General features: G+C 47.6%; 1 protein-coding gene across 3 annotated transcripts in view; it reads left to right on the forward strand.

Annotated features, from left to right (window-relative positions):
* The window catches only part of LOC135902762 (neprilysin-3-like), a 186143-nt gene that overhangs the window by 11240 nt on the left and 149130 nt on the right, over window positions 1-25773 (forward strand). For 2 of the 3 annotated variants that reach the window (XM_065432995.1, XM_065432998.1), the window contains exons 2-3: window positions 10488-10673; window positions 16284-16562. In XM_065432995.1, the coding sequence (XP_065289067.1) occupies window positions 10488-10673; window positions 16284-16562 (465 nt within the window). The remainder of the gene's footprint in view (window positions 1-10487; window positions 10674-16283; window positions 16563-25773) is intronic. The other variant, XM_065432999.1, reaches the window with a different exon arrangement.

Genomic DNA, 25773 nt, shown 5'->3' on the forward strand with positions numbered 1-25773 from the left:
GATCACCCCATTGGAAACTCCATCTAGCAGACTGGCCTCTCTTCAGCGAGAAGGCCAGTCTCGATGACATATCAGATGATCAAACAATAGACGAAATGAATGAAAAGATTATTGACTCCATACTTGCTGCAGCAGAACAGACGATCCCGCAATCCTCCGGTTTCTTAAGGAAAAAACTAAAACCCTGGTGGACGAGTGAATGTACACAAACTAAAAAAGCACAAAACGAAGCTTGGGGTATCTTTCGGCGATACCCAACACAAGATAACCTCCTGTATTTCAAAAAAGCAAAGGCGAAAGCCAGGCACACGCGTAGGCAAGCCGAACGACAGTCATGGCAAGCATATGTACCCTCCATCAACAGCTCAATACCATCCAAAAGAATGTGGGATCAGCTTCGTAAATTTAGAAGCCAGTACGCTCCTTATACAATCCCCATACTCTCACCTCCAGGTACACAGACGAATTTAAAAAAACAAGCAGACATATTAGGGCAGCATTTCCATAACATATCAAGCTCACTAAAGTACTCCACTGAATTTCAAAAGTACAAACAATCAGCAGAAAAACAAAAGCTTCCGACAGCAGGAAGTTCCGAGAAACCATATAATGCCCCCCTAAGACTTTCCGAAATTAACAGAGTACTCACTACTGGGAAAAAAACAGCGCCAGGTCCAGACAGAATACATTACACAATGCTCGCACATCTATCTTCAAAAGCAGTTAAGACATTGCTCCGCTTCTTTAACATAATCTGGGAAACAGGAAAAATGCCGAATGCGTGGAAAGAAGCCATTATAATCCCTTTCTTGAAAGCTGGAAAGCATCCTACAACAGCTACCAGCTACCGACCTATAGTACTCACAAGCTGTCTTGCCAAGTCATATGAATCCATTATAAACATCAGATTGACATACGTCCTCGAAACTGAGAACCTGCTCGATAATCATCAGTGTGGGTACAAGAAAGGCTGCTCCACAACAGATCATCTAGTTCGGTTAGAACACGAGATACGTGCAGCCTTTCTACAAAAGCAATATTGTCTTACAGTGTTCTTTGATCTCGAGAAAGCGTATGACACAACATGGAGGTTCGGTATTTTAAGGGATTTAGCGGATTTAGGGATCCGCGGCAGAATGCTTAAATGTCTAGCTGATTTCATGTCCGATCGAACATTCCAGGTGCGTAACGGTGCTGTCCAGCGTATTTATTCAGGAAAACGGAGTACCTCAGGGATGCGTATTGAGCACAACACTGTTTGTGGTCAAAATGAACTCGCTCAATAATGTAATTCCATCTTCTATAATGCATTCACTATATGTGGATGATCTTCAAATTGCATGTCGTGCATCGAACATGGCAACCTGCGAACGACAAATTCAAATTACCCTAAACAAACTAACGCAGTGGGCATCTGAAAACGGCTTTCGCTTCTTAAGTGAAAAAAACGATTAGTGTTGTCTTCACACAAAAAAGAGGCCTACAACCAGATCCCATCCTTAAACTACAGGATGCCACACTACCCGTGGAACAAGAACACAAGTTTCTGGGTGTTCTGTTTGATAAAAAGTTGAACTTTCTCGCACACATCAATAGTATTAAAATCAAAGCGAACAATGCACTTAACATTCTAAAAATCCTCTCCCGGAAACGGTGGGGCTCTGGCCGTAAATGCCTGCTACACATCTACCGCACTTTGGTGCGTAGCATATTAGACTATGGTAGCATTACATATGGTTCAGCCAGACTATCTGACGTCCGACGACTTGATCCTGTCCACAACTTAGGACTACGACTAGCATGCGGTGCTTACAGAACATCACCTATACAGAGCTTACATGTTGAATGTGCGATGAGGTTTATTCTCGTTCACGACGTTGTGGAACGCTAGGCAAAACAAGGCACTGCAAGGGCTGTCCAAAGCACGGGGTCGCTCGAGATCACGGCACGGCCCTTCGTCTTCCTCTTCAGACGGCACATACACAGGGGCGCGTCTGCTTCATTACAATGCCCCGGGAGCTAAGCGTAGCCACAGTGATGCCAACCCTAGGGATTTATCCCTAGATCTAGAGATTTTTTCTTTGCTTTAGGGATCTAGCGTCTTTTTGTGAAATCTAGGGATTTCAGGAGTCCGTATAGTTGTTACTTTAAGCGGCCTCAAGGCAGACGTATCTGATTATATTGCCTTCTAAATACAAAATACTATGAAAAATGCTATATCATGAGAAGCCAACAAAAACTGACACCAAGGACAACATAGGGGAAATTACTTGTGCTTAATAAATGTAATGAAGAAACGATAAATTAACGGAAGTTAAAGTGGATGAAAAAACAACTTGCCCCAGGTGGGAACCGAACCCACAACCTTCGCATTTCGCGTGCGATGCTCTACCAATTGAGCTACCGCGGCGCTGTTTCCCCATCCACTTTCTTGGGTATGTATGTGTAGAACCCTGGGAGTGTTAGCCAGCGCCATCACTCACAGACCTTGGCAGCGGACGTGGAACGTCCTTGTTGCCGCAGGCGTCACGAGAACGTGATCTTTTTGGGTGAAGGCAACTGGTCAATAAACCCACATATGCTACCTGAAGGCATCAATGTTGCCGGATTCGTTGATGCTCTATAACTAGCAACATTAAATTTTGGGGGATGTCAGTTTCTCGTGATGTCCTTTCTTAGTCGCTCCAACTACTGTTTGACAATCTTTGATTGAGACTTTGATAAATAAAGAACTGTGCGGTGAGGTACGCCATTTCACCGCTTCTGAGTGTTCTATTTGAGGCGAGAAGGGACTTTAACGAAGTCCAACATGTTCGTTTTTCTGTGCGCATCATAAAAAAACTGTTAATGTTGTCTGAATAAAATACCTTGATGTGATGACGGGGCTTAGCAGACAATGTCCAACTCTTTCAACTTGGGACCATTCTTTTGTTAAAGGGCTGCATGGGTTCTTTGCGCGTGAAGATGAGCCTGCTGAAGGAGCAGCTCGAAAGGCGGTGCGGTGAAACGGGAGTCATCTGCTCGAAGTTCACTTCAGATACAGAGGGAGTCATCTGAGTGTCGTTGCTGACTCCCCCTCTATCTGGTGGTGCCATCTGTCGACCCTCTATGCATGATAACTCTACAAAAAATTAAGAAAAAAGCTACAGATGCGGCTAATACACATTTATTTATCTCTGATAAAATGTATAACAAATGGAACAAACAGTGAACTGCGCTGAGACTGTTAAAGCTGAAATTGCCACATTAACAAGTAAACAAAAAAATCTAGGGATTTTTCTTTAATCTAGGGATTTCTGGGGGTTCATTTTAGGGATAAAACGTTGACCTGAGTTGGCATCACTGCGTAGCCATCCTGGCGACTCAGGGCGCGGAGAAGATGAGCGGGTCGTAGTACGGTTTCAGGCGGTTGACATGTACTGTCTCTCGCCCACGACGACGCAGGTCTGGTGACACGGTGAGCGGCTCGACGATGTAGTTGACCGGTGAAGTGGCCTCGATTATACGGTATGGACCGTGATAACGCGCCAGGAGTTTGGAAGAAAGGCCAGGAATGTTGGCTGGTATCCAAAGCCACACAAGTGAACCAGGAACAAAGTTGGGCGGTGGTTGATGAGCACGGTCATGTCTTGTCTTTTGACGTTCTTGAGTCTCACTAGTCAGGGCACGTGCCAGCTGACGGCAATCTTCAGCATATTTGGCGACTTCGGAAAGCGGAGTATACTCAGTAGCGTCAGGTTGGTACGGCAGTATGGTGTCCAAAGGGCATGATGGCTCACGGCCATACACAAGGAAAAAGGGGGAAAAGCCGGTGGTCGCTTGCGTCGCGGTGTTGTACGCGAACGTAACAAAGGGGAGTACGGTGTCCCAGTTGAAGTGGTCGGATGAAATATACATCCGCAACATGTCGCCAAGTGTGCGATTGAAGCGCTCGGTAAGACCGTTGGTTTGGGGATGGTACGTGGTCGATTTGCGATGAATTATCCTGCACTCAGCGAGGAGGGCTTGGATGCCCTCCGACAGGAAGACACGGCCCCTATCACTCAGTAATTCTCGGGGAGCACCGTGGCGAAGGACAAAATTGCGAAGGATGAAAAAACCAACGTCACGGGCGGTCGCTGCTGGCAGTGCTGCAGTCTCAGCGTAGCGAGTAAGGTGATCTACGCCGACAATAATCCACCGATTTCCACGCCCGCTGCATGGAAACGGGCCGTAGAGGTCGATGCCGACGCGGTCGAACGGACGAGACGGGCATGGCAGCGGCTGCAACGGTCCTGTGAAACGCTGTGTAGGTGTTTTGCTTTGTTGGCATGTAGTGCAAGACTGAATGTACTTTTGCACAAAGTTGTACATGCCTCTCCAATAATAGCGCTGACGCAACCTTGTGCAAGTTTTGAGGACGCCGGCATGAGCGCTTAGGGGGTCAGCGTGAAAAGACGCGCAGACGTCAGAGCGCATATGACGAGGTATAGCGAGGAGCCATTTGCGTCCGTCGGGCATGTAGTTTCGGCGATATAGAATGTTGTCCCGCACTGAGAAGTGGGTTGCTTGGCGACGCAGTGTTCGTGTCGAAGGGACATCAGACGGAGCAGCAAGGTAGTCGAGTAACATTGCAAGGGATGGGTCCTTGCGCTGCTCTGTGAGCATGTCAGGGATGGTGAACGGTGACAGGGTGGACGAGGAAGCTGACAACGACGCCAAATCAGGCGTCAGTGGGGAGCGAGAGAGCGCATCAGCGTCAGAGTGCTTGCGACCAGAGCGGTACATGACGCGGATGTCGTACTCTTGCAAGCGAAGCGCCCAACGTCCCAAGCGTCCAGACGGGTCTTTCAAGGAAGAAAGCCAACAAAGGGCATGGTGGTCAGTAACAACGGCGAAAGAACAGCCGTAAAGGTATGGGCGAAACTTGCTTAATGCCCAGATGATCGCTAGACACTCCTTTTCTGTGACGGAGTAATTTAATTCTGCTTTCTTTAGAGTACGGCTCGCATAAGCGACGACGTATTCATCATAGCCAGCTTTCCGTTGCACTAAGACCGCGCCAAGGCCAACTCCGCTGGCGTCAGTATGGACTTCCGTGGGAGCATCAGGGTCGTAGTGGCGAAGAATCGGTGGTGACGTCAACAAGTGGCGCAATTGCTGAAATGCTGAATCACATTCAGGTGACCATGCTGCTATGCCGTTACTGGCGGAAAGTAAACTTGTCAAAGGCGCCATGATGGATGCGAAATTGCGTACGAAGCGACGAAAATAAGAACATAAGCCAATAAAACTTCGGAGGGTTTTGATAGACGCGGGCCTTGGGAACTCTGCAACAGCGCGGAGCTTGTCTGGATCCGGGAGGACGCCGTCTTTTGAGATAACGTGACCCAATATGGTTAGCTTGCTTGCAGCAAAGCGGCACTTTTTGAGGTTAAGCTGTAGACCGGCAGAGGCGAGACAGGTCAGAATGTCATGCAGGCGAGTGAGGTGCGTCGGAAAATCGGTTGAGAAGACGACGATGTCGTCGAGGTAACATAAACAGGTCTTCCATTTGTGGCCACGAAGGATGGTGTCGATCATACGCTCAAAAGTAGCAGGCGCGTTGCACAACCCGAAGGGCATGACGTTAAATTCGTAGAGGCCATCGGGTGTAACGAATGCGGTTTTCGGACGGTCAGGCTTGGCCATGGGAACTTGCCAGTACCCGGAGCGCAGATCCAAGGAACTGAAGTATTCTGCGCCTTGTAAACAGTCGAGAGCGTCATCGATTCGAGGCAGAGGATAAACGTCTTTCCTCGTTATCTTGTTTAGGCGTCTGTAGTCGACACAAAAGCGAATGGAGCCATCTTTTTTCCTCACCAATACGACAGGTGAAGACCAAGGACTTTGAGAGGGACGGATGACTTTACGTTGGAGCATGTCGTCCACGTGCTCCGTGATGATTCGGCGCTCTTCGGCAGAGACACGATACGGGCGCTGTCGCAAGGGGGAGTGGGAACCAGTGTCGATGATGTGAGAAACACCGGTGGCACGGCCCAGTGACGTCTGATGACAGTCGAAAGAAGAGACAAACTTGTGAAGGAGAGCGAGAAGTTGGCGGCGATGAGATGGGGAAAGTGCAGGGTCGATGGCCTTGTCAAAACCCACTGAAGGTGATGAGCCGGAGACCGAAGCGATGGCGTCAAGGTGACGGAGGGAGGCGGCAGGAACATCGAAGTCGTCGACGTAGTCGACCGCTTGAAAGTATCCTACCGTCTCTCCACGTAGTAGGCTGATCGGGTACTGGTAGTAGTTGGTGACCAGCATCACAGTTGAGCCAGAGGTTACAGTAAGCACTGCAAACGGAAGAACAATGCCCTTGCGTTGAGCAAACACATCGGACGGCGTGAACACTACGGTGGCGTCAGATGCGGAATCAGACGACAAGACAACAGCCATCGACGACTCAGGAGGTACGGTTGTGTCGGCATCAACAGTGAGTTTGTCGGCAAAGTGAGGAGAGCTGGTCGGCAGTGATTCACATAGTGGTAAAAGCGACACTTCTGCACGTGAACAGTCAATGACAGCATGATGACGTGACAGGAAATCCCAACCAATGATGAGGTCGTGAGAGCACGATGGTAGCAAGAAACACTCGATTATGTACAGAACGTCGTTGATGACGACGCGGGCCGTGCATACAGCTGAAGGGTGGATTCGCTGCGCGCTGGCAGTGGCGAGCACCAGGCCAGAGCGAGCTGTAGTCACTTTTCGTAGCTTGCGGCAAAGGCCCTCGTGAATGACGGAAACGGCTGCTCCGGTATCGACTAGTGCCACTGCTAGTACTCCCTCTACAAAAACGGTAATTACATTTTGCGGCGAAGATTGAGGTCTTGAGAAAATTGACGTATTTGCAGTTCTTGCCTCAGGAACTGCAGCAGTCAGTTTCCCTCTTCAGTGGGAACTCGACGACGCAGGGGCGAAATCGAACGCCGACAAGGGGAAGGGGAACGCCGAGTTTCCAACCGGCGATCAGTGTCGAGACGTCGCGGTGATAATGGAGGCGTGGCGGCGTATTGTGGTGCGTAGCGGGGCCTGTCAAAGCTGGTACACGCAGTTGAGGCGCGGCGGCGACAGAAGCGTGCCACATGGCCAGCAATGCCGCAGGCGAAGCAGATAGGCCGGTTGTCTTGAGTGCGCCACGTCTCGGTGGGACGAAAAAAGTGTGGTGACGGTCGGGCAACTTGAAATGAAGCCGGATTCATGGGCGATGGAAAAGAAGCGGTCTACGCAGGTGGCCGCGCAACCACGGCTGCATAACTGAGCGGCAGCGACGTAGGGTGGTTGGCAAAGTTGGTATGGGCCAGCGGCACACTCATAGGGTTGGTGGGGGGGTTGTAGGAGCTGCAGGAAGCGCTTCAGATATGTGATTTCGGATGCCTTCCTGCAGCGTTGGAGGCAAAGCTGCCGTAGGTGCGTCACTGTGAGGCAGCAGCGAGAGCTGCCTGGCCACCTCTTCACGGATAAAATCTTTGATATGCTGCGAGAGGGTCGAGTTGGTGAATTCGGTAGAAACCGCGATGCTGGAGACGGAATCGGCGTGCTGGATGTTCTGGCGGGCGATGGAACGTTGGCGGCGCAGCTCGTCAAAGCTCTGGCAGAGGTTAATGAGGACGGATACGCTAGTTGGGCCTTTGGCCAGCAACATCTGGAATGCGCTGTCCTCGATGCCCTTGAGGATGTGTTTGATCTTGTCATCCTCTGACATGCTGGGATTGACCCGCTTGCACAAATCGAGAACACCCTCGATGTAGCTGGGGAATGTTTCTCCAGGCTGCTGTGCGCGCTGGCGTAGACGCAGTTCAGCGCGTAGCGTACGCACAGCTGGGCGATCAAACACTTCTGCAAACAGAGTCTTAAAGGCGGACCAGCTTGTAAAGTCTGATTCGTGGTTGAAGAACCAAAGTTTGGCTACGTCGGCGAGGTAGAACGGCACGTTGGTCAGCTTAGACTGGTCATCCCATCGGTTATGGGCACTTACACGTTCGTACGATGAGAGCCAGTCTTCCACGTCGTGCTCGGCGGTCCCACTGAAAATGGGTGGGTCGCGCTGACGAGGGACGCCGGCGCAGATGACAGTGGCAGCCGGTGGGGCGGGCAACGGGGTGGCGGGATCAGGCATAGTGCAAGGCGATCTTGTTGGCAGGGTTCGAGTGCGGAGCTCCAGGACGAGGCGAAGGATCTCAGCAACCTCCACCAAATGCGATGAGGTTTATTCTCGTTCACGACGTTGTGGAACGCTAGGCAAAACAAGGCAATGCAAGGGCTGTCCGAAGCACGGGGTCGCTCGAGATCACGGCACGGCCCTTCGTCTTCCTCTTCAGACGGCACATGCACAGGCGCGCGTCTGCTTCATTACAAATGTAATGAACCTCCTTTACAGCATCGCAGAGCGCTACTAACGTTTTCCTACATACTCAGAATCCGATCCTCACCACAACACATGTGCTACAACATCGTCACAAAGTGCAGCTCACGCTTACATTACACAAATAAACCAAACATGATCAGGCCGCTTATCTTGCGATACGAGGAATACTGTCGGGAATATGACATCCCTAGGGAAGTCTTCCAGGTTGCCAGAAAGCCAGAACGTTTACCCCCGTGGTGTGATTTCACAGCGTTATGTGATTGGACACTAACACATCTAAAGAAAAGAGACACACCACATCAACACATTATACAAGAATTCCGCTCTCTTCAAGACAAGTACATAAACTACATAGAATTTTATACTGATGGCTCTAAAACGGAAAAACACGTGGGTGTAGGGGCTGTAACAGAAAATTGGGAAACATGTATTTGATTACCTCAACATGCCTCTGTCTACACAGCCGAAGTGTACGCGATATGGACGGTAGTTCAAAAGATCATTGCTGACAAACTTGAAAACACTGTCATCTACACAGATTCATTAAGCGCACTGAAGGCTCTACACATGAAATCCCAAAGTGAACACTTGCTCGGCGATATTTTGAATGCATTAACGTCAAACAAATATGGCAGATCAATTAAGTTATGCTGGGTACCAAGCCATGTTGGAATATGGGGCAACGAAGCGGCGGATAGATGCGCATCAATGGCAGCGTACAAAAACATTCAAAATACAGCACTTCCATATAAAGACAGTGTCAATGCGATTCGGAAGGCCTTGACGTCAAAATGGCAACGCGATTGGGACACTTGTTTAAGCAACAAGCTTCACCTAATTAAACCTGTCATTGGAGAGTGGAAATCATGCAGTCACCAGCAACGATTCTACGAGGTGATCTTGTGTCGACTTCGAATTGGACACACGCATCTGACGCACAATTTCCTTCTCCGAAAAGAAAACCCGCCAACTTGCGAAAAATGTAACGAAGCTCTTACAGTCATGCACATCTTAATAACATGTCCACACATCGATACAATGAGACGGAGGTTTTTACACAGCCTGTATAAATTGCACATCCCATTACACCCTACCCTATTACTAGCAGATGACCCCCTAGTGCCATTTCCTAACCTCTTCGACTTTTTAGAAAAAACTGGCTATTTACACCAGCTATAATGTAATGCAGGGTTACCTGCCCTAACGGACCTTTTATTTTGTCTTGTGACTGGCGCAGCATGGCCTTAGTTGCCTTTGTGCCACTAAACCCAAACTAACTAACTAACTGCTATGCGACGCCGGTGTCGTAGCAAGCGCATGATCGCTGGAACAGAACGCCTCTCGTCGGGTTCTGCTCCCGACGGGCAACGTGCTCGTTTTCAAAACGATGGACAGCATCGTGTCGTCATTTTTAAGTCACCAAAAACCCGGCCTCGCCAAGGGTCTAGGCGAATGGCGTAAGGCGAAACTGAACACGCGTTCCGAGCAACGATCTCCGATTATGCCCCTCGTTTAGTCTTATTTCGTAAAACTGGTTCGGTGCAGTTCGATTTTTCTTCAGTTTCGCATGTTGCTGGCAAATATTAGGAAAATAAATGAAACAAGCTGAGGCTCACGTATAAAATATGCCTTTTGCTTAGGGCTAACTTTAGGTCAGTTTAACAGGAATAATGCTCTGCCTAGGAAACCGATGCAAACCCGCTAAAAGTGTACTATAAGGCTCACAGATCTAAGGTCTATGGTTCACGTATCGGTTTGAGTGAATTGAACTATCAGTGTCCCGACTTATGAGGACCCTATAAAATCTCAAATTCGCGTGAACGTCTCCAGTGAAATACGAGTGTCGTTGTTACTTGTACAGAAAGGTAGTAAATACGAGAAGAAGGAACGGAAAGAACATAAGTATCAATTTATTTCTTCTTCTGGTCATGTTTCACCGCCTGCCTTTCCGTGATATAAACCATACCACCTCACTCAACTGTCATTCATTCGAAATCCTCTGTGTGCTTCCATGACGGCCCATCTGCCGAAGGAGTATCCTAATATGGCTTCCAGTTTCCTAACCTGCTGTGTAATTTTAACACTCTTAACGCAGGAATGGGGACAACACTATCTGCGCCAGCAGAGCCTCCCCAATCACTATTATGAGGAGGCGCACTACCACAATGGGATAATCCTACCCCTCATCTGCCTGTTCGTTGTGGTGCTAGGAGTCTCGTGCAGCACATTCCTGATCGCAGCTATGCTCTCCGAACAGCCACCAGACGAATCCATCCTCACGGTGAGCACGTGGAATTCTCTGAGCAGAAATCATGCTTCTTTTCAAGCAAGGTTCGAAATCTTGTTAACGCCTGCACGCAAAAGCTGTCGCTGCTCGACAAAGGCACTGCCAGAAGATTGTGGTTAACTATCGCCACTCTCTCTCAAAATGAGGGACTAGGGCGACAAACCAACCAACCCCGTGTGGTGATAGGTGGACGCCTGATCTGTCGCAGACAACGGGGCATGAAACGAGAGGTGACTAGAAGTATACTTAGGAGTAAAAGCAGCTTAGGCGACACAACTTGAGTCAGGGGATCCACAACCGCAAACACTTTGCTATAAGTGACAGGTTAAGAAGCAAAAATACAAATCCGTTCGTTGACGCGTGCAGTAGAGCGCTTCACGTGGGCGTTTAATATTGATACGAAAGAAAAATAGCAAAATACCGGAGCAAGTAAATCAATATGAGCCGCATAATTCGACAAACACTGCATTAACTAAATTTTCTAATATGAATAGGCAAACAGAGAAAGCGTTATTTAGCATACTTGAGCCCTTACACCTTATAAAAGGTCCAACAGAAAGTCTGAGGGCAGTTAAAATAGTTGTCTTAGCTGCGGCGTGCGCTCGAATATTTGATCCGGTAAATTGCGGCAGAATGCATCTGTCGATGACTGTCGACGGTATTACGTTAGTATTGCATCAATATACCGACACAACGGATTGTCACCATCGAAACAAGTTATGTATTTTTATTTTTTATTTATTGATACTGGAATCCCACTTTGGGGATTTTTCGCAGGAGGGTGCAAATGTTGAAAACATCACAAAAGAGGCAACCAACAAAAACGTAGGTGCACAAGAGTAAATAAACTAATATAAAGTAAAATAAAAGGCATACGGTAAGTACTAAGTTAGACACGATGTAAACAAGGTAAGAGAAGGTTGTTGAACTTAGATGTTAGTAAGCTGGTTCCATTCAGTTATTGTCCGCGGAAATAAAGAGTATTTAAAGCAGTTGTTACGTGCCCAAACCGAGCAATTGTTAATAGGTGTCTTTGTCTAATAGCATACCCGGATGAAAAGGTTATTACGTCTGAAGTGTCTAATCTATAGTGCCCCTTTACAATTTGATACATAAATTTCAGCCTAGATGTCCGGTTTCTTTGGGTTATTTGTGGCAAGTTGGCTCTGCTTAAAAGGGCATAAACAGAAAAACGTCCAAAACTGTTATATAATAATCGACTCCCTTTTCTATACGGTTTCAATCTTGTTAATATTGGTCTGAGTGAAGTAAACCCAGATTATGGCTGCATTGCCTAATGATGGGAGAATAAGCGCTTCATACGCGGTCATGCGGACATCGGGAGTAGCAAATTCTAAAGCTCTTCGTAAAAAGAACAACTTACAGTTTGCATTTGTTAAGACATAATGTGATTAGTCCAGCCTAAGTTGTTATCCAGAGGCCCATGTATTTGTAATGAGGTATTTCGTGAAGAACACTGCTGTTGATAGAATATAGATAAAGGTTAATCGTCTTTTTCGTGAGTAACTCTCATGAACACTGTTTTTTGCATAGTTAATAGACATTTGCCACATATCACACCACTGAACAATTTTGTTGACTGTATCATTTAAAAGAATTTGGTCACCTGTATTGTACTTCCATGTAGATCACGCAGTCATCGGCATACAATCGTATTTTGACAGGAATGTTGCAGACAATATCATTATTAAACAAAGAAAAAGAAGGGGTCCAAATACCGACCCCTGGGGAACGCCTGAGTCCACACCAAGACCTTCCGAAGTTTCTCCATTAAAGACAACAAACTGTTTTGATAGTTAATGTATGCGGCGATCCAGTTTAAAAGTTGGCAGTCATTTAATATTTTACATAATTTGTGCAATAACTTCTTATGAGAGACTTTAGCATAAGCTTTTTTAAAGTCCAGAAAAATTACTTCCGTTTGTTTTCTTTTATTCATTGAAAGTGCAAAGTCGTGTATAATTTCTGCTAGCTGGGCACACGTAGAATAACATTGTCGAAATCCATTTTGATACATTGCTAAAATTATATGTTTGTCAAGAAAGAAAGTTCTAAAAGTTTACGTGCAGTACAGGTTAAGGAAATTGGACGATAATTCTTTATACAGTCTTCCCTCCCATTCTTATGGATAAGGTTTACTCTGGCGATTCCCCAGTCGTCCGGAACTTGCCCCTCAAGTAGTGATCTAGAGAACAAAGCACGCGACTATTTTGAGACCTATTCTGCGTATCTTTTAAAAATGCGACTGATATGTCATCTGGCCCTAGGGACTTCATTACATCGAGTTTTAAGAGCATATTCAAAATTCGAACTTTACTAATTAGAACATATGGTATGGGTGGGAAATTTGCGTCGAAGTGTGCAAATACATCGTTATAAACAGTGAATATGCTCCTAATTGCTCATTGAAGGCATTGGACATTTTTTTTGCGTCATCTACTGGCACACCTTCGATATAAAAGACATCACAATCGCTAGAACTCCGTCGTATGTGCCACCAGAGTTTCTCGGGGGACGGGCGCATAAAATTCGGTACGGACTATCCGAAATACCATTGTTTGTCAGTTCTTACTTGTGCTTTTAGCTGTAATGTAGTATCCGCAGTTTTCTACGCAGTACAGGAAGAGATTGTAGATTTTAATTTTTTTTAGTCGCTTGAGTTTCTTTTGTATCAGCAATGAGTCGCGAGAGATCCAGGCGTTCTTGCGCTTCGACTTCTTTACAATCTTAGGAACATATTTATGGTTGCATTCTTTTACAATTATTTTGAATTCATGCCAAAGACTGTTTATACCGCCATAATAGGATGAGCAAATATCAAAATTAAAGCAGAGCATGTCAATGATAGGGACACCATCTGTTCGTGAAAAAATAGGGAAACTAGACGTTGGGTTATTAGGTATGATTGCTGCACTAGTCAATTCTAGCAATGCTGCAGAATGGTCCGAGACACCAGGTATTACCTCACAGGAAATGTCAGCTGTAATTGAACCACTTACAATAAACAAGTCGAGTATGGACTTTGAGTTACCCTGAATCCTGGTGTAATGTTGAACTACTTGCAGTAAGTCGAACGCGAAGGCGGTATCTATTAGTATTTCACAGTGATTATCATTTCGGTTTCGGGCTGTGAATATCGACCAATCCACGTCGGGCAGATTGAAATCGCCTGATAAGATTATTTTCTCCCCAAGCCTGATTTGTGTGTCTATATACTTTCTTAGGTTTTCGAGGATGCCAAAATTAGAACCAGGAGGCCTGTAAATAGCGCCTGTAACATAATTGGTGTTATCACAATACACTTTGCAAAGGATAGCCTCGACACCAGGCACATCAGGCATTTTTTTCATGCCGAAGGATTTGTTAAAAGAATAGCCACTCCACCACCCTTACTCTCGCGGTCTTTTCTATGTACGCTGTATCCAGCGGGCACAAATTCCCTGTCATAAATGAAAACATGTCCCCACACTCCAATGAGGACGGCTATTTCAATGCCATGGGTAAACAACAATGCCTCTAGCTCAGTAACCTTGTTAACGACACTTCTGCAGTTTACATTAAGGACTTTCAGTGACAGTACTTCATGCTTTTGCCGTCAATTAGCCTTTTTGTTTTACCTCTAGCGTGAACCGGTAGTTTCGTTCTGCCCGGACATGACGTCATTCACGCTTAGTTTATAAAAAAAGAGTTTCACTTTGAATCCGCTTTTCCTTTCATCAGCTCATGTGCCCCACCACGTTTTTCTTATTTCTCTTATACTGTAGGAAATGTCTTCCGCAATCGACACCATACTTTCCTAAAGTTTATTACAGTTATTTAATACAGCTATCTTCTCTCGGTAGTCCAGGAATGTTAGAATAGGAGGACGGCATTTATTTTCGGCCTTCTGCCCGGTTCGATTATATCTTTCGATTCCCGTGACTGTAACCTGTAGTGTGTTTAAAAATTTCATCTTTAAATTTTTTCAATAGACCATCTGCAATTTCGCCACGTGGCTCTTCTATGCCATATATAGCCAGGTTGTTTCGGCGGCTTCTATTTTTTAGCTCACCTACCGTGCTCATCAGGGATACAATCTCTTTGTTTAACCCTGTAACTGTTGCTTCTACATCTTGAACTTTGGCGGTTAGCACGTGAGGTATTGTATTTATTTATCAACTTTGTCTATACGCTCTGTTAGAGATGAAATCTTCTTTTCTATTGCATCTTGAGTTGTCTGCATTTTTTCAATGCAGGAGTATGTTTTGGCTTGGCCCTCTAAGATTCTAGCCAACATTTCGCTATCACCGGGATCGGGGATCGCCTCAATATCTCCGCAAACAAGAATAACAACCGGCTGTGAATAAATACACGTTAGCAAAAATTTTACAACCAACGGGTAGAGCAGCAGCAGCAAATAACGATTATCGCTTCTGTAACAATATCCAGGTAGGTAACTACTAACCTGCATCATGAAGCAGAAATAATTTCTATGCATGTTGTGCTTGCTGCTGCCGCAGTGCCCACTGAAGATCCAGGTTTCTATGGATGTTTTTGTAGCCTTCGGAGGGGTCACCTGATGAGTCGTTGCACCTGCGAATCGCCACGCAGTCTCCGTGTGCGACTCGATGAGCGGTGAACTTTCGGAGACCCGGCAGCTGTCAGTGATCGTTGATGCAGGGTGCCTGACGATAACCCAATCGACACGTGCGGCCTCTTGCCTTCCGTTGTGTACAGTAAGATGATTCCCGAGTAGAACAGCCGTGACCTGTATCAGGAAGCACAGATAAGTTCTAGGCATGTTGCCCTTGCTGCTGCCGCAGTGCCCGCGCTGCCGCACTACGCGCCTATGGGGCGCGTACTGCAGTGGTACCCTTCTTCTCCGCTTCTCTAAGAACATTGGTGCGATCTGGCGTCGCCGCCGCGAAGTCTGCGTGTGGACGCTGGGAAACGTTGTGTCATCGGGCAACCAGGCTCCTGATGTGCGCTTCTTTCTGCGCACGATGCGCCATCCAGTGGCTTAGCGGAAAAGCACGCGCATGGCGTCCGAAAAAAGGAGTGTGGAGCACCGGCGCCTGCGAACGATGAGAATTTGTTCCTAGCTTGCCGCACACTCAGTGGCGCTGCAAAGAAATGCTTCGTTAGTATGATAAAAAAAATCGTATATTCTTTAATTGGGCGAGAGAAACTGTCGCTCAATATGCGACTTGATGTCTTACGAAAGCGGGCATTTATTCTAACCGAGAAATAGAACCCCATTAAGAACGTACGATAATGCCTTATCGATATTCCATAAAACGGGCAATAAAGAGACAGTCTCGTGAATACTCAAAAGGACGCGCACAGTGCGGATGAAGGAAACGATCAAAACTAATTGTGCTCAAACTGCACACTGCCTCACTCGAACAAAACATTTCGACCACATCAAGCCCGTGAAGTATATTTTCATTTTTGGAGAAGATGTCTAGGGGATCGGCCATTTATTCTAGTTCAATTATTCTTCAGTACATATCTGCTCTTTTGTGTAAAAAAGGGCCCCACATGAATAACAATTTAGGCAACGGCTGCTAATTGTACCAATTTGTGTCTTTCCCTGACAACCAGGTGGACACATTGGCTACGTTCCACGTTAGAACAACAACCACACCGGACATAAAACGCCCAGGCGAAGACCATAAACCAGGGTCTTCACCTGCCCCATTGGACAGATCACGAACCGCACGCTTTGCGCAAGCCGACCCAAGCGGTGGTGTGTGCGCATCGTTTGAATGCCGCTACGCGGGGCAGTGGGTGCGGTCCAAAATCGACGACAGCGTTGACCCGTGCAAAGATTTCTATAAGTTCGTCTGCGGATCTTTCGAGGGATACGACGAGTACGTCCACGTACGTGACATTGCCTGCGTTTGGTTTTTGCAGAGGATACTTCCGTTTCGGTAACCTGTTTGTTATTGTGCTCAGAGCGGCACTAAAGTCACATAGTAAGTTAAGCTTGAGCGTGATAGATTAGTGCGCGAGTATATCTAAGGCGCGAGTATTATTGCGACCTTAGTATTCAGGCAACCGAAGTAAATGTAGCATCACCATTAGAGGTTCTTCGGGGACATGCAGTTCCCTGCTAATAAGGAAAGAACTACAGATTTAAATTCAATCACTAGCACTCAACACCTGCTTATAAAAAAAACATAATTGTATTGCCTCATGAGAGGATATAAAATACTGCTTCTCCTTTGTATTTTATTTTATCGCCTAGAACTACGGTGGTTGGGCTGGCTGGCGAAACTCGCAGAAACTGGAAGTAATAGAGAATCTCACTTCAACGAGATATCGCGGGATGCCGAAATTATCCACGTCACTTGAGCAGATGCAGCTGTAGCGGTGAATCCACCGCTCCATCTTGGCTCGGTTTATCCTTGGCTGCACGTTTGCGCTTTGCGCAAAAGACCATACCGCCTTCGGTCGGGCGCTATTTTGCTCCCAGATGGCATTAAAGGGCGCTGATGGCACTTTCAACATTAGCAGGCGGAAGAGTTGAATTGCCGTAAAGGTATTTGAACCCTTCAAATGCATTTTTTCTCATACACTAAATTTAAAAGCTAAAAGTTCTATTCTAGCTAAAAGCTAGAATAGAACTGGCAGAACTTTCAAAGTTAATCAACAAGTGTGAGACAGCTGACACAAGTAAGTATAATATGGATAGAATTGAACATGCTCTCAGGAACAAAGGAAGCCTAAAAGCAGTGAAGAAGAAACTAGGAATAGGCAAGAACCAGATGTATGCATTGAGAGATAAAGCCGGCAATATCATTACAAATATGCATGAGATCGTTCAAGTGGCTGACGAGTTCTAGAGACATTTATGCAGTACCAGTGGCACCCACGATAATAATGGAAGAGAGACTAGTCTAGAGGAATTTGAAATCCCACAAGTAACGCCGGAAGAAGTAAAGAAAGCCTTGGGGCTATGCAAAGGGGGAAGGCAGCTGGGGAGGTTTGGGTAACAGCAGATATGTTAAAAGATGGTGGGTAGATTGTTCTAGAAACACTGGGCACCCTCTATATATACGCAATGCCTCGTGACTTCGAACGTACCGGAATCTTGGACGAACGCTTACATAATCCTAATCCATAAGAAAGGGGACTCCAACGACTTGAAAAATTATAGACCGATCAGCTTACTGTCCGTTGCCTACAAAGTATTTACTAAGGTAATTGCAAATAGAATCAGAAACACCTTACACTTCCGTCAACCAAAGGACCAGGCAGGATTCCGTAAAGGCTACTCAACAATAGACCATATTAACACTATCAATCAGGTGATAGAGAGATGTGTGGAATATAACCAACCCTTATATATAGCTTTCATTGACTACGAGAAAGCGTTTGATTCAATCGAAACATCAGCAGTAATGGATGCATTACGGAATCAGGGTGTAGACGAGCAGTATGTAAAAAAACTGAAAGATATCTGTAGCGGCTCCACAGCCGCCGTGGTCCTCCGTGAAGAAAGCAACAAAATCCCAACAAAGAAAGGCGTCAGGCAGGGAGATACGATCTCTCCCATGCTATTCACAGCGTGCTTACAGGAGGAACTAAGAGACCTCTATTGGGAAGAATTGGGGGTAAGGGTTAATGGAGAATACCTTAGCAACTTGCGATTCGCTGATCATATTGCCTTGCTTAGTAACTCGGGGGACCAACAGCAATGCATGCTCACTGACCTGGAGAGGCAAAGCAGAAAGGTAGGTCTAACAATTAATCTACAGAAAACCAAAGTAACGTTCAACAGTCTCGGAAGAGAACAGCAGCTTACAATAGGTACCGAGGCACTGGAAGTGGTAAGGGAACACATCTACTTAGGACACGTAGTGACTGCAGATCAGGATCATGAGACTGAAATAATTAGAAGAATAAGAATGGGGTGGGCTGCGTTTGGCAGGCATTCTGAGATCACGAACAGCAGGTTACCATTATCCCTCAAGAGAAAAGTGTATAACAGCTGTGTCTTACCAGTACTCACGTACGGTGCAGAATTCTGGAGGCTTACAAAAAGGGTTCTACTTAAATTGAGGCCGACGCAACGAGCTATGGAAAGAAGAATGATTGGTGTACCGTTGAGGGATAAGAAAATACCAGATTGGGTGAGGGAACAAACGCGAGTTAATGACATCTTACTTGAAATCAAGAAAAGGAAATGGGCATGGGCAGGACATGTAATGCGGAGGGCAGATAACCGACGGTCATCAAGGGTTACGCAATGGATTCCAAGGAAAGGGAAGCGTAGCAGGGGGCGGCGGAAAGTTAGGTGGACGGATGAAATTAAGAAGTTTGCAGGGACGACATGGCCACAATTAGTACATGAGACCGGGGAAGTTGGAGAAGTATGGGAGAGACCTTTGTCCTGCAGTGGGCGTAACCAGGCTGATGATGATAGACGCCGAGCGACGGCGCTGAGGTGACGGCGAGTGAGCAGGACGATTGACATCGACGATACGTCAGAGGTAGGAGGCACACGGCGAGGCGAATAACGGCAAGGGTCGGCATATATGCGAGGAGACGGGGAAAAGGAGCTCGAACACGGAGACGTCCAGGAGGTGCGGTGGTGGCGAGCGAAGTGGCCCATGCTGAGGCAACGGAAGGAAATGGGCTTGTCGTCCGGGGTTATTCACTCGGCAGGGTTGCAGTATCTGGGAGGGGAATACAGATCGCTGTTAGTCGTAGCAGTCGGTACCGGTCGGGCGTCAGGTCGGAAGACGGAGCAGGCAGCCGGGAAACCTAGACTTGCAAATTCTTTCCGCACAACTGCCTGAATGAGAGAGATAGCTGGGACAGGTTGGTGAATGGTGGGGTCAAGTGGGCGTGGATAAAACGGCGCTTGACTTGTAGCCTCGAGCTCATAGCGAACAATACGTGCGATGTGCTCATTTCAGGCTGGTGAAGCGGAAAGGTCGACGCAAGGCGACGTACGTCGCAGCCGTGTTAAGGAGACGGATGTACTGTGGAATGACGCGGCGGCATTTGCCGAGCTCAAAGCTGCGGCATTCCTTGAGAATGACAGCGATGCTGGAAACATTGTTGAACACCAACAAGTTGAACGCGTCGTCCACGATCCCTGTGAATACGTGGCCGACTTTGTCAACCTCGTCCATTTTCTCGTCGACGATTATGCAAAGAGTGAGCACCTCTTTAATGAACGAGAGATACGTTTCCGAAGAAAACTGAACTCGGGTAGCAAGCTCTTTTCTTGCAGCCAGCTGCCGACCGGTGGGATTTTCAAAGAGGTCACTCAATTTCTGCTTGAAAGCATCCCAGCTGGAGATTTCGTCCTCGTGTGTCCGGAACCAGACACGTGAAGTTACGCCCAAGTAGAATAGGAAATTCGCTAGCATAATGATAGGCTCCCAGCAGTTGCTTCGGCTAACACGCTCATAAGGATGAGCCAGTCGTGAACGTCGCCATTATCTTGGCCGGAGAATACGCCAGTATCGTGGGGATTGGTAACTGTTGCGTACGTGGTTCTCGGGGTCGCACGAGTACAAGGAGACGAGCTGTCGTCAGCGGGTGCCATGGCGGAAAGCAGAAGGGTGCGGCCGCTGCGGACGTTCGCGGCGAGCACGGAGAATGGCACCCTCCACCCACCAAAATGTTACGCGAACTAAGGTATAAAACCAGAGACTATGTACAAAATATATTTACAAAGGATAACTGCAGCGCTGGCTAGTTCAACCGGTAACTCGAGAGCCAGAGAGCGTTCGTCGTTTTCGTTGGGGCTCCCGCGTGCATCGGCCACGAGAAACACGCAATATGCATACATACATACATACATACATACATACATACATACATACATACATACATACATACATACATACATACATACATACATACATACATATATATATATTGAAATGGCGTGTATTGCATCTCGTTCGAGAGATCGCAGGTAGCTCTTGATCACGAGTCCTAGCCCTTCGAACCAGCAGCCGGAGCTCCGGTCTCGCGCTGCAGCGGTGGCAGTCCGCAAAGCGCCATCTATTTGAATTGGCCCCGCGCCCAAGAAGAGCCATCCTGGCGACCTAAGGTGATGACACGATAAGGGAGTCGTGGTACGGCTTCAGGCGGCTCATCTGAACCGTCTCGCGGTCACGGCGGCGTTTGTCCAAAGATGGCGTCACCGGTTCGGCCACGTAATTTACAGGCGATGTACACGCGACGATCAGGTACGGACCCTGATATTTTGGTGCAAGCTTTGGGCTAACGCCTGGAGCTTGGAAGGGCAGCCGGAGCCAGACGTGAGAGTCCACGGCGAAGGACGGTGTGGGCTGATCGTTGTCGTGGCGATCTTTGTGGATTCCTTGGGTATCCGACGTGAATGAGCGAGCCAGTTGGTGGCACTCTTCAGCATGGCGAGCAACTTCGGAAAGAGGGGTGAATTCAGAGGCATCCGGATGGTAGTGTAGTACGATGTCGAGGGTAGTGGGTGGTTCACGTCCATAAAGAAGGAAAAATTGTGAGAAGCTTGTGGTAGCCTGAACGGCGGTATTATATGCGTACGTCACAAAATAGAGGACATCGTCCCAATTGGAATGATCAGATGCAACGAACATGGTGAGCATGTCACCAAGAGTGCGGTTGAATCGTTCCGTCAGACCATTAGTATGTGGGTGATACGATGTAGAGGTGTGGTGAATAGTGCGGCACGTGGCGAGGAGCTCATTAATAACTTCGGGCAAGAAGACGCGGCCTCGGTCACTGAGCAGTTCTCGCGGTGCGCCTTGCTATAATATGAAATGCTGTAAGATGAATGCGGCGACGTCACGTGCAGCAGATGAAACAAGTGCAGCAATTTCGGAATATTTTGTGAGATGGTCTACTGCGACAATTATCTAACGATTTCTGTTAGCAGTGCATGGAAGAGACCCATAAAGGTCAATGCCAACCCGATCAAAAGGACGTGCAGACACAGTAAAGGTTGCAGAGAGCCTGTCGTATGAGGAGATCTCTTGCGTCTCTGACAGGCTGCACATGGCCGGATGTATTCACGGACGTAAAAATACATACCGCGCCAGTAGTACCGCTGGCAGAGCCGCTCGAAGGTTTCCAGGAGGCCAGCATGAGCTTGTTGTGGGTCGGCGTGGAAATACATTCATATTTCGGAACGCAAATGGCTAGGGATCACTGGCAGCCATTTGCGACCGTCTGGCTGATAGTTTCGGCGCTACAGGATGGCGTCCCGTAGCACGGAATGGGTGGCTTGGCGGCGACAGGCTCGAGGGCATGTAGCCGTTGAAGAACTGTTTAGAATGTCAATGAGAGAGACAATCCACGGATATTTTCTCTGTTCAGATGGCATGTCAGTAACAGCAATTGTAGCAACCGGGCACTCTATGGATGGGGGTGGCGTTTCGTCGGATCGCATGGGCGATCGGGAGAGCGCATCTGCATCAGAATGTTAACGCCCAGATCGACAGATGAATCGAATGTCGAATTCTTGGAGCTGAAGAGCCCAACGTCCAAGACGCCCCGACGGGTCTTTGAGTGACGCAAGCCAGCAGAGCACGTGGTGGTCCGTCACAACGTTGAAGGAACGGCCATACAAGTAAGGGCGAAATTTGTGTAAGGCCTAAACTATAGCCTAACATTCTTTTTCTGTGACACAATAATTGGATTCTGCCTTCGTCTCGCATAAGCGAGCACGACTCGCTTATGCAACCACATATTGCGGATAGCCGGGCTTGCGTTGCGCAAGGACCCCGCAGGGGCGTCTGCGCAAGCAGGCGTTTGGTGTGTTGCGACACCACGGACCCGAGCACATGAGGGTTGGACCCTCCCGCGTGTAGCCGTGCGCGGCTTAGCCGTGTCCGGGGAAAGGGGGATCCTGGGGGTTGAGCCAATGCCGGGTGCTCGGACCTTTAAGGCCCCCCGGCGGAGGCAACACGCCTCTTTGGCCTCTGCTTCACGTAGACGGCACCCCCGGACTGACCCACCCGGGGGAAATCGGCAGTCGCCTTTTCCTGTCCTCCTCTCCAATCTTCGTCTTTCTCTCCCACTTTTCCAACTTTCCTGTCTTCTCTTCACTTCTTATTACTTCCGTATTTCCTGGCGGCTAGGGTTAACCGTGTGTAATATATCCTGCCTTGGGTATATTTATATTAGGTTATAGCGGCGATGCATGGCTGGCGTCTGCAGGTATTCTTCCAACCTTGTAGCGTCCCCTTGTTGGGCTCGGTGGTGGGTGGCCACCATCGCCGCCGAATTTCCCTGCTCTATATGGCAAATAACTTTCCTCCGCTACCTGATCGCTCCCTGAAGAGGGGGCGCACCGATGAGACTTTCACTTTCTTTATGCAGCCAAAACAATCTTTCCCAAAATACCACGTTGTACATAGTCAGAACTATAAGAAAACAGTCAGGATGATCTCACCATTTGTTGTAGCTAAATCTCTCACTGAAGCAATTGGCCCAGGCTATAAAGTAACGAAGATGGGAAGTGGCGATCTTCTTCTGGAACTCCGCGACAAAGTGCAGTATGACAAACTGTCGAAAGTTGTAGCATTTGGGGAAATTCCCGTCTCGGTGGGCCCACACCGAACAATGAACACAGTGCGTGGGGTCGTCTCAGAAGATGACCTCCTTGAACTGAGCGAAAGCGAACTGCTTGAAGGATGGCAAGACCAAAACGTAGTCAAAGTTCAAAGAATAACATTGAGGCGAGATGACAAGCAAATACCTACGAAACACATAATCATTACTTTCGGAACCTGCAACCTACCTGAAACAATAGAAACCGGTTACTGTAAGCTTCGCGTGAGACCGTATATCCCAAATCCACGTCGATGTTTCAAGTGTCAGCGCTTTGGGCATGGATCACAGAACTGCAGAGGACGTGCTACTTGTGCGAAGTGTAGCTCTTCTGAACACGCTTCGGACATCTGTACTTCAACAAACCATTGTGCCAACTGTGAAGGAGATCACCCCGCCTACTCTCGATCATGCCCTACTTGGAAAAAAGAGAAACAAATCATAGAACTGAAAGTAAAACTGAACCTATCATTTCCAGAGGCACGTAAGCGTTTCGCACTCCAAAATCAGTCCAGTCCCTCCTACACCGATGTGGCGCGCCGGGGGGCAGCGCTACATCTTCAGGCGGCCGCGCAAGTCACACGGAGTGTGACGGCGGTTACGCCATCAGCCCCCCTGGTGGGAGCAGCCACGGCTCTTCCGCCCCCTACGACGAAGGGCCAGCAGACCTCCGAGCCTGCCGGCCCCAGGGCCACTGCTCGCGCAGACAGGCCCGAAAAACCCCCGCGCGTGCCCGCTGAGCGGGCGTCATCCAGCGCCTCTGACGAGGCGATGGATGTAACAAAAACTTCTCCGGCGTCTGAGACGCCGAAGGCACGGCGTTGCTCCCTGGAGCGCGCCAACAAAAAAGAAATACCCCGCGTCAAGGGGCCTGGAAAGGTCCCTTGAACCAACCTAAGTGATATCTCTTGACACACAGCACATAAACACAAACAAGATGGATACACAAATATTACACTGGAACGTGAGAGGCCTGATCCACAACCTCGATGATATCAAAGAACTCTTACACAAATACCATCCAAAGGTGCTGTGTGTTCAGGAGACACATCTTAAATCTACGCAGACAAACTTTCTTAGGCAATACGCTATTTTCCGGAAGGACCGAGACGATGCTGTTGCATCGTCCGGCGGTGTAGCAATAATAGTAGACAGAGGCGTTGCTTGTCGGCAACTGCAACTCCGAACTCCTCTTGAGGCAGTTGCTATCCAAGCAGTACTATTCAATAAACTAGTTACTATCACGTCCGTATACATCCCCCCAACTTATCAACTCTCTAGCACAACATTTCAAAGCTTTATTGATGAGCTGCATCACCCTTACATAGTCGTCGGTGATCTAAACGCGCATAACCCACTGTGGGGCGACTCTCGCTGTGATGCGAGAGGACGGCTTGTAGAAAACATCCTGTTCTCTTCAAGTTCCTGCTTGCTGAACAAGAAAAAGCCAACATTTTACAGCTCTACACACAGAACATTTTCTTCGATAGATCTAAGCATAGCATCTAGTACAATTGTGCCATATCTGGAGTGGGATGTCATTAATAACCCTTATGGAAGTGATCACTTCCCCATCGTTCTAAACCTTAAAAAACAAAGTGAGTGTCATGCACATATTCCTCGATGGAAAGTTGACTCAGCCGACTGGACAAAGTTTCGCGAACTAACACAGCTGCCCTGGAATAATATCTCTGAACTTAGCTTAGACGACGCAGTAGCATACATAACAGCGTTCATTGTTGAGGCTGCATCAGTATGCATTCCCCAAACAAATGGGTTGCCCTCGAAACGACGTATTCCATGGTGGAATGAGGAGTGTAGGGAAGCCAGGAAAAAGCAGAACAAGGCTTGGAGCCTCCTCCGTAACTCCCCAACCACAGAGAATCTGATCAATTTCAAGGCGATCAAGTCGCAAGGTAGAAGAACGCGCCGCCGCGCTAAACGAGAAAGCTGGCAAAACTACATAAGCAGCATTAACTCGTATACAGACGAACGAAAAGCCTGGAACAGGGTTAACAAAATAAAAGGCCGCGAAACTCATCCCTTACCTTTATTAAATACACAAGGAGACACTCTGGAGGATCAGGCAGATTGTCTAGGAGCACATTTCGAGCACATTTCTAGTGCATCTCATTACACAGATACATTCCTAAAATACCAGCGACTAGCAGAACAGATGAAATTGGGTTGGAACAGCTCATCCAATGAAGCATACAATCGTCCATTTGGAATGGCTGAGTTCCAGGCCTCACTAAACTGTTGCAACAAGTTCGCCCCAGGAAGTGACAGAATAATGTATGAGATGATCAGACACCTACACCCTCAAACCCAAGAAACACTACTGTCACTCTTCAATTCTATGTTCTCCGCAGGATACATTCCGTTTGCCTGGAAAGAAGCAATCGTAATCCCCATTCTCAAAGAGGGCAAGGACCCTTCCTCACCCGACAGTTATAGGCCTATAGCTCTGACAAGTTGTATATGCAAATTATTTGAGAAAATGATTAACCGTCGC

This window comes from Dermacentor albipictus, chromosome 2 (assembly GCF_038994185.2).
Source record: "Dermacentor albipictus isolate Rhodes 1998 colony chromosome 2, USDA_Dalb.pri_finalv2, whole genome shotgun sequence".
Classification (NCBI taxonomy): Eukaryota; Metazoa; Arthropoda; class Arachnida; order Ixodida; family Ixodidae; genus Dermacentor; species Dermacentor albipictus.